Source organism: Molossus molossus, unplaced genomic scaffold (assembly GCF_014108415.1).
Source record: "Molossus molossus isolate mMolMol1 unplaced genomic scaffold, mMolMol1.p scaffold_m16_p_1, whole genome shotgun sequence".
NCBI classification, from domain to species: Eukaryota; Metazoa; Chordata; class Mammalia; order Chiroptera; family Molossidae; genus Molossus; species Molossus molossus.
In genome coordinates this window covers 170,061,531-170,069,962 of record NW_023425344.1, presented here as the reverse complement: position 1 = coordinate 170,069,962, position 8,432 = coordinate 170,061,531, and the positions used below count along the sequence as shown (strand labels likewise).

The window sequence follows — 8,432 nt, the reverse complement described above, 5'->3', positions numbered from 1 at the left end:
CCAACAGGCTTTCTAGTCCTCCACATATAATATTCCAGCTCACCCTGCTCCCCCGCTAACAGTTGGGGGGAGGAGGCGATGTCTGCAGAGAGGAGACATTCGATCAGAATTCACGGCAGCTTCTCACAACTCTCTTGTTTATAGAAAATGAATGGTCTGCCTGGCTTGCTTTTAGTTCAGAAAAGGGGTCAGTCTTTATCAGCACAGTTCACACAGATCCTGGACTTTTTTTCCCCCTTATCTTAAATTGACCCGCTTTTAAGATAAAGACATAATAGAGAAAGCATTGACCTTACCTGGTCCCTAATGAGTTGGAAGTCAGAAAACTCCGCTCTCATTTCCTCTTACCTCTCTTGGGTCGCCTGAGAAGAGACTCGCGCTACCCTTTGTGCACTCGCGCCTGGAGACAGCCCTTCGCGGACGCCCCCAAGCCGGCGAGCGCGCTGCCGGGGGGTTGTGGCCTCTAAAGTCTGAGGATTCTTGGGGGGGGGGTTCAAAAGCTCGCCCCTCGCTGCCAGACCTAGGCCTCGCCCAGCCTCAGGAGGACTTAAAATCCCTTGGAAGCCTTCGGAACTAGTCTTTGAAAGGCCAATCCCTAGCAGTGGGAAGAAGAGCTGCCTCCTTCGAGGCCCTTGGACTAGAGCACACGGGCCTCCCCCGCCTCCAGGAATAAGTGCCCTGATGTTTCTCGGGGTGGGCTGCAGCCTGGCTCTGATTTCACTGGGGAGTGTGGGAGGGTGGGGGTCCAAGCTAGCAAGCTAGCTGCTTCCCACCAGGCCAGCCCCTCTCCCAGAGCCGCGGCCCGGGCTGCTGAGGCATCCTTTGCCCCCCTCCCCCCCACACACCGCCTACCGGCCTTGACTACAGCTGTACCTGCTCTTGCCCCGGGTGGGGGCGGCAGCAGCCCAGTTTCCCTTCACCAGCTCAGAGCATCTGTGTCCTGCTCTTCTTGCTTTCTTGAACCCGGCCCAGTCCCCGGCCCCGCCGGCTGAGAGGGCTGCTTTCCTGCCTCTCTGACCAACAGATCCGGGTTCCCAGGCTGGGGCGGGGGTGGGGAGCCGCGCTGGGATGCTAGACATCAAATAAGCCAAGCCTGGGGTTTCAGGCCCCGAAGCCACTAGAGCCCCTCTCCAGGGCTCTCGAGAAAGTCCTCGTGTTTACAGGGCAGGGTGGGGGTGGGGGAGAGCTGGAAGAGGGGCATGCTGTCTGCAAACCCCCCACCCCCACTTTCCGAAGCCGTCCGGGCTAAGAATGGGTAGGGTGCTTAGGTGGGGGCGCTCAACTTCACAGCGATCTCGGGGCAAATTGAGCTGCGGCCACACGTGGGGAAGCTTCCGGCTCCTCCGGGCACTTCCGAGCCAGGATCATCCCCAAAAGGCTGATTTCTCCCTCGGGAGGCCAAAACTGACCCAGGCCAGAGATAGGGGTGCCCTAGGGGAGTTCCATTCCAGGAGAAGACAGGGTTGACTTCGCTGAGGCTGACCAGGATGTGGGGTGGGGGATTGTCTCCAGGCTTCGTCTTTGGCTACTCTGAGCTTGCACCTATTTCCCTATCCAGACGCCTCAAATTGCGCTCCAGAGCTGCTTTCTGCAGCCTCAATCTCCTGGCCAGGAGCAGGAGCGTGTGGACCCCAAGGACCTATTTGCCTCGGTCCCATTCTCCATTCGCAGACCGATTGCATTTACCCTGCCCCAGGACAAGTAAACAGCCTTCAAACTAAACTGGTTCTTTCTAGCCCACGGGGAAGAGAATGCATCAGATAGAAACTCCATCCACTGCGAGGGTTATAAGGCTGAGAGTACCACAGCCCATTAAAATTTTGACTGTCAGAAACTTTCTCTGGACCAGGATAGGGTGGGGATGGCAGCTGCTTTGGCCATTTGTCAGGCACTGACCATCTTGTCCCCGCCCAGGCTTGTTGCTGGGCACTGGCCATGTTGATCAGAAGTTCCCACACCCACGGAATTGGGACCTTAGAGTCAAACATCTCCCAGGGCTGAGTTGGGTGACTTGACCACTTACACATCCTGTCCCGGACCACTGTAGACCATTGCAACGCATGTGTTGAAACCTCCAGGATTTTTGCTTGTTTTCCAAAAGGTGAGGCCTGCTGAGATTTCTCCAACTAGCACAACTCCCCAGACCCAACCAACCATCCTTTCCAAATCTCTGAGTCCATTCTGGATATTGGACACATGTCTCAAGCAGCCAGAATCTGGAAGTCTCAAGGTATCGAGCCCCAAATTACTACAAGAGAGAAGCACCTGAAAGTCAGCAAAGAGAACTGCAGTATTGGAAAAAGACCTGAGGCCTGGGGACTTCCCTTACAAGTCCCTGAGGGTTGAGGGTGGAGGTCAGGAAGAGAACTGGAAATTCAATGAAGTGAAAAGAAGAGAGAAGAAATGGTGGGGAGGGGAGAGGCAAGAAAGGAAAAAGTTGAGATTCTAAACAAGAAGTGAGTACATGATAAATAAATATCAATCCCCCACAATCAAACACTTTCAGGCCTAGGAAAAAGTGCTGGGAGGAGCATCTGTAGGCAGCCCACTCAGCCACTTTTCCTCACAGGTTTATCAGGGTGTGAAATGGAGGGGACAACAGCACATCTAGGGACTATGCTTTCTCTCTGTACAGACCACTTCTCCTCCCCTCTCCAGGGTAACCATAAGAGTCCCCCCATAGCCACATCTGGGCACTAAGGTGACCAGAAGATAAGAGGTAGAAGGAAACATCAAAGATTTTAATTTTTTTTGCTTGTGGGGGTGGTGGTCAGGGCGAGATAGAGACTTGGGAAGAGGCAAAAGATTAGATACTATAAAAATGTGGGAGCCCAGAGGTGGAAACCGGTAGAACAAAGACCGAAAGCCCAGCTCTCAAAGTCTTGTGGGAAGGATGGGGTGGGGTAAAAAGGTGTCCCAGCAGCCCAGTTGGACACCTCCCCGAGGCCAGGTCACCTCCCAAGGCTATGAGAAGCGGGGATCCGTGGCCAACCTTGCCTGGGAATAGACCTTTCAGAGTAGAAATGAAACCCAGTAACGACTTTTCCACTTTCAAGAACAACCTCCCACCGAATTCTAATTCCAAAGAGACTAGGCTGCGGATTAGTAATAAAAGAGTGATGTTGAATTCTACAGAGGAGACCGGTTCAGTAAGAATAATTGCCCATTCAAGGCTATTGGCTTAGCTGTATACGACCATAGTAGATACTTCTGAGTTTTCAAAAAACAGAAGCCTAGCTCTGAAAACTAGTCCTTTGGTCTAGTTCTCTGCCTTTCTCCCTTTCCCTCCTGGTGGAAGTAGTTTAGCTTTCCTCCTCTTTATTGCCAAGTCCCAGGACCGCTCAAGGTTTGGTTCTACTCAATTTGGAGGCAGAAGGCCAGGACTCCTGAGCTGGTTCAGGATCCTTCAAGTCCCTAAACAATTTGAATCCAATCAGGCCAATGATGAACCGTCCCCCCAACCAACAATGCCTCTTAAAGCCAAATCAAAACCAAACATAAGGTGGGTTTTTAATCAGAAAAGGAATCTTTTTAATTTGTATAATTTATTAGAAGCTTCTTAGGAACTATATTTAAGCCAGATATCTACATAAGTTACAACAGAAAAAGACTGACGCTTCAAATACCAACCTGCCAAATAATATACACAGATTTGTCAGTGCCCATAAAAAATATGATGGGCTGGGGACCGGTCGGGGCTTTTTTTTGTTTGTTTTTGTTTGTTTGTTTGTTTGTTTTGTTTTACAACAAAATGTACAGAGTACTAAAATCTAGGCATTTAGTTCAACTTTTGACAGTGTTTTACAGCTACAAGTTCACATCAAACATAAAACAGTTTTAGCCAGGGCCGGCAGGCTGAGTCTGGGTAGCCGGAGGGGGACATTTCCTTTGTGTCAATGACAAGTGGGTTCTGTGGAAGTGTCCTTCCTCTCCCCAGCCCCCATCTCCCCTTCAAAGAAATCCTGGTATTTACAAGCGAGTCCACTTTGCTGGCACAGTGTACCCAGAGTGAAGTTTTCATCTTTAGAGTCCAGAGCCGTGTCAGCATACAGCCCTCTCCAAACTATGCCCCGCCCGACCGTGGAAAACCCATTTGAATCACCTAAAAGATACCGAGAAAGCTGTTCTCGTTATGTCCTTCTCTGTTTAAAGACTCCTTAAAGAATTGTATTTGCTAGGTTGTTTTTATTTTCTTTTTTTTTAAAAAAATCCCACAATGTTAGAAAAAAAAATGGAAAGACGTCCAGCAGTTTGGCCTTTGTGTTTTTTTCCCTTGGTCTAAACCAGACGGGTCTTAAGAAAAGCTGAAGCGCTTGGAGAGCCGGGTGGTTGGTGTGTGTAGCGGGCAGGAGGGGAAGCCATGAGGCTGTGTGCTGGGCTAGGCTTGGCCCAGCCTCCTCTCACCAGGTCCGACCATATAGCAAGGTGGAGCAGGACATGGTGCCGTAGTCCGAGCCTGAGGAGTTCAGGTGAGACAGGCTGGAGACCTGGCCCTGCAGCGCCGCGGGGCTGGCGGCGTGGTGCGCCAGGTCCGGAGATTGGCCCGCGCTGCCCGGCTGGTGGCCTGGATGTGCACCCAGGCCGGGACCTCCGCTGCCCACTGAAATCGCCGCCGCTGCCGCCTGAGCGGCTTGTGCCTGCTGCTGTGCCTGCTGCTGCGCGTGGCCTTGCAGGCTGGCTGCGCCAGTCGCCGGGGCGCCAGCCTGGCAGGGTTTGCCGTCTTTCACTAGGACCGGCACCGCCACGCGGCGCGGTGACTGCTGCTGCGCTTGCTGCTGCTGTGGGCACCCAGTGCCGCCTCCGCCGCCGCCGCTGTCCTGCTGCAGTTGCTGCTGTGCCGCCTTGTCCTTGGCTTGGCGCTTCATCTTGTAGCGGTGGTTCTGGAACCAGATCTTGACCTGCGTGGGTGTCAGGTGGATCATGCTGGCCAGGTGCTCACGCTCCGGCGCCGACAGGTATTTCTGTTGCTTGAAGCGTCGCTCCAGCTCGTACACTTGCGCCTGGGAGAAGAGCACCCGGCGCTTCCGGCGCGGTGCGCTTGGCAGCGGGGCCATGTTCTTGCTCACGTCCCCCAGTGAGCCCAGGCCTCCCATGCCGCTCATGTTCATGCCGCTCGCCGGGCCCATGAAGCGGGAGACTGTAAGCGACAAACGCACAGCGTCGGCCGGGGCCAGGCCAGGCCAGGCCACCTCTCCCTTCCTCGCCCTCGGCCGGCCAGGCCCGGCCCCGACGGCGCCCTCCTCACCTAGGCCGCCTCAACCTGAGCAGCCCAGCAGCGGGGATCGCCAGCTCCTGCCCTGGCCGTGCCGTCGAGGGGTTGACTGGAGAGTTCCCACCTCAACCCGGATTACCTCCCTCAGTCTCAGTGCTCCACCCCAAAAGCACAGTTGTTCCTTTCGCACCCAACCCTGGCCGGAGTCGCGGAGTTAACGGGCCACCGGCGGCGAAGTGGGCCCAGGCCAGAAGGTGGGGTTCGACGGTAAGACCCCAACTTTGGGAGCTTAGGAGAGAGAGGTGTTCAGAAAGCTAGAGCCCTAGAGCCCCCAGACGCTCTGCGTCTTGGCTGCTCTCTCCTGTCAGCCCCAGTGCTGGCACTTGCTTGGCCCTTTTAGATCCTGCTCTGGAGCCTCCCGCCCTCCCACCTGATTAGACTGGAGCGAGGCCGGCCTGAGCGCGTCCCGGCACGGCAGCCTCCTGCCGAACCTCTAGGCGCCCTGCTTGCCCCGACTCCCTCAGTTAGGGGGGCGCCTCCGACGGCACTCCGAAGTCTCCAGCGCAGAGCAGAGCTGCCAGTTGGCCTCATCTGGGAGACGCCGATTACCTGCGCCTCCCCTCAAGTCCCGCTACTAAGTGTCTCTTGGACCCCTCAGCCCAGCAAGGGGAAGAACCCCCAGCTCCCTCGCCCGACTCCCTGGCGCCACTGCCGGGCCGCCCACCCTGATGCCCGGCGCACAGCCGGCAGGCGCCGCGCCTATCGGGCAGCTCTCCCCAATCCTCCCGCGCTGAGCACGCGGCCCCGCAGTGGGGCAGCCACACTTACTGGCGGGGAAGCGCGGGTCTGGGTTGGCGCCGTACCATCCGGGGCCCGAGGCGGTGTTCCGCATGGTGTCCTGGTACGGCGGCAGCTCGCTCATGTTGCCCAGGTTGCCGTTGCAGTAGCCCCCCACGGCGGAGTGCGAAAGCTGGGGCACCCCCGCCGCCGTCATGTGGTAGGCGGCGGTGACGGCACCGTGGTGCCCCACGGCGTGCTGCTGCATGGCCGCGGTCGGCGGTGCCGCCTGGCCCTGCCTGTAAGCCGTCAGCGGAGCCCCGAGGCCGCCGCCCTCCATGCCCACTTTCTTGTAGCTTTCCTCCAGGGGACTCAAGATGTCAGACACTGAGAACGGAGTCGTGTGCTTTGGACTCATCGACATGATTCGGCGGCGGCTGGAGGAGGAAGGAAGAGGAGGAAAAAAAAGGGAGAGGGGGAAGGCGAAGACTCGCTGCTTTTTTTTTTCTCCCTCTGCCAAATATTCTGGTGTTACCTTAACGCCGATCTTGTTGGATGTACACGTAACCGAGTGGACCGAGTCCGCCTTAATTGGCTTGAGTGGAGGCTCGGGGGCTGCCTCGCGTTTGTTTTAGCCCGGCGCCAGGTTTTAGGCAGCTACCAGAGGCGGGGCGTAAGCGCTAAAGCAACAAGACAATAGAAGCCTACATCTTGCCCGAGATAATTAGCTTACATGCTGATGACAAGGTAAACACCTTTAAGTTTCACTTGTCAGGATTTTTAGGTCTCAGAGAGGGGGAGAGGGAGAGAGAGAGAAGCAGAGACGCGACCCGAAGCATTTCCCCCCCTCCCCCGGGTACCCCAACCCCCATATTTTGTGGGGTGCGGGCGGCGCGCAGGGGAGGGGGCGGAGGAGGGAAAGGAGGAGGGAACCGAGAAAGGGAGGGCAAGAGGTGGGGTAGGGAGTAGCCGAGGAGGAGGGAGGGTGGTGAGGAAGGAAGGTGAATGCTGCTTTGCAACCAACTTTCAGAGTTACAAAGTGTACCACTATCCAATTTGGTCGGGGTTTCCCAGACAGAGACAGGTGTTTAGAGGGATGGGACCAAGGACTGGGTCGGGGGTTTCACCTGAGCCTGCTGGGGCTGCTCCTCCCTCCCGCCGCGGCCTCCCAGCCCCGCGCCTTCCCACTGCCTCCGGACCACATCGGGCTTCGCGTCGCCGAGCCCCAAACGCCAGCAAATGAGCTCGCGAGTCGGGACAAACCCTGGGGCCGCACTGTTGGCTGCGTGTCTGTCAGTCTGTCTGCTTCTTCTGCCACCGTCAGAGGGACACCTCTGCTCCCCGCCCCCTTTTCCTCTACCCAGGAGAGATTCCCGGCGGGCGGAGGGGGCGCTGAGCAGGGGATCTGCTGCCGGCGGAAGGCCGCCCAGATACCCGCGTTCCCCTCCTCCCAGCTCAGGGTCTTCTTGGCAGACCAGCCCCTCAAACCCGCATCACGCCACCCCCACTCCATACGCGGCTCCCTTTCCCCACCCCCACCCCCAGGCAAAGGCAAGCACACCACTGGCCGGTGGAGCTGGGAGGCTTGGGGCGGGCGGGGGGGGGGGTGTTGTGGATTAACGCGAGGGGCCAACACTTAAATTGTCCCACCTCGAACAAACCTGGTGTCTCCGACCCTCGCCCATCGCCTGGACGCGCGGGGTTCTGGGACTGGAGCTGACTTTCCAAGGGCATCACAGCCCCAGCACTAGAGCCCAGGGCCACGCTGACCTCCCCTCGGATACTTCAGGGAGGGTGAGGGCAGGGAGTGTCCTGGGTAAACTGAGCCTGAACCCCGGCGGACCCGGCTGGCCGGGAGGGGGCGAATCTCGAGGCGCGAGCAGCCCAGCGGGTGGGAGGCTGGGCTGAGGCTCTCGTCCGCCCTGAGCTCAGCCATGCAAAAGTGCACTTGCTTCCCCGGGAATAACCAAATATCTTTGTTTAAAGTGGCAGCGTAAATGGCCAGTCGCTTTGTGGCCACGCTGGATATTAGTAGATGAGGATCATTCTGCTTCAATTGGACGCCTCTCATCCGGCGAGGAAGAAACTGCTTAGGAGGAAGTGGGTTTCCTGTCTGCGCGTTCCCAGGCTTCAAGTGTGAGCCCCCAGCCTTGAGGGTCCTTGGGCTCCTGGAGAGGAGGAGCTGTGGGCTGCGTTCCCCGGCCAGGCCCGAGGCATCTGCCTCGCTACTCCGGCTGGGCCTGGGCCTCGGGTTGAGAGGACTATAGGGCGTAGCCCTGCGCGGAGCAATTCCTGAGACCCACTCCAATTTTTGCCTTGGGATGTTAAATGTTTTGTTGTTCTGTTGTGTGTTCCCTTTGGCTGTTTTAGCCTCCTCTCCTCCCTAGGGTCTGGGAGGAGGGAGAGCTCTCTGGCCGGGCTGGGGCCTCCAAGACACTGCGGG

General features: G+C 57.3%; 1 protein-coding gene across 2 annotated transcripts; it reads right to left on the bottom strand.

Moving 5' to 3' along the window:
- Window positions 1-4,253: 4,253 nt before the first annotated feature.
- NKX2-1 (NK2 homeobox 1) lies at window positions 4,254-7,723 on the bottom strand. 2 transcript variants are annotated; one of them, XM_036239884.1, is made up of 4 exons: window positions 7,640-7,723; window positions 7,117-7,253; window positions 6,041-6,426; window positions 4,254-5,137 (listed from the first exon to the last, which is right to left on the bottom strand). In XM_036239884.1, the coding sequence occupies exons 1-4, from the start codon at window positions 7,721-7,723 to the stop codon at window positions 4,401-4,403; spliced, it is 1,344 nt and encodes a 447-aa protein (XP_036095777.1). In that variant the 3' UTR covers window positions 4,254-4,400. The 2 variants fall into 2 exon arrangements, with proteins under 2 accessions (XP_036095777.1, XP_036095784.1); XM_036239891.1 differs by lacking the exon at window positions 7,640-7,723 and adding an exon at window positions 6,525-6,669 and having other exon boundaries at window positions 7,117-7,197.
- Window positions 7,724-8,432: the final 709 nt, after the last annotated feature.

Bases quoted from the DNA above. Each gene is read 5' to 3' on its own strand.
- NKX2-1 (XM_036239884.1), bottom strand. From the start codon at position 7,723: ATGCCCTTGGAAAGTCAGCTCCAGTCCCAGAACCCCGCGCGTCCAGGC. The intron at 7,254-7,639 runs GTGGGACAATTT...GTGCGGCCCCAG, and splicing joins AGACACCAGGTTTGTTCGAG to GGTTTGTCCCGACTCGCGAG. The intron at 6,427-7,116 runs GTGAAACCCCCG...TTCCTCCTCCAG, and splicing joins AGCAGCCCCAGCAGGCTCAG to CCGCCGCCGAATCATGTCGA.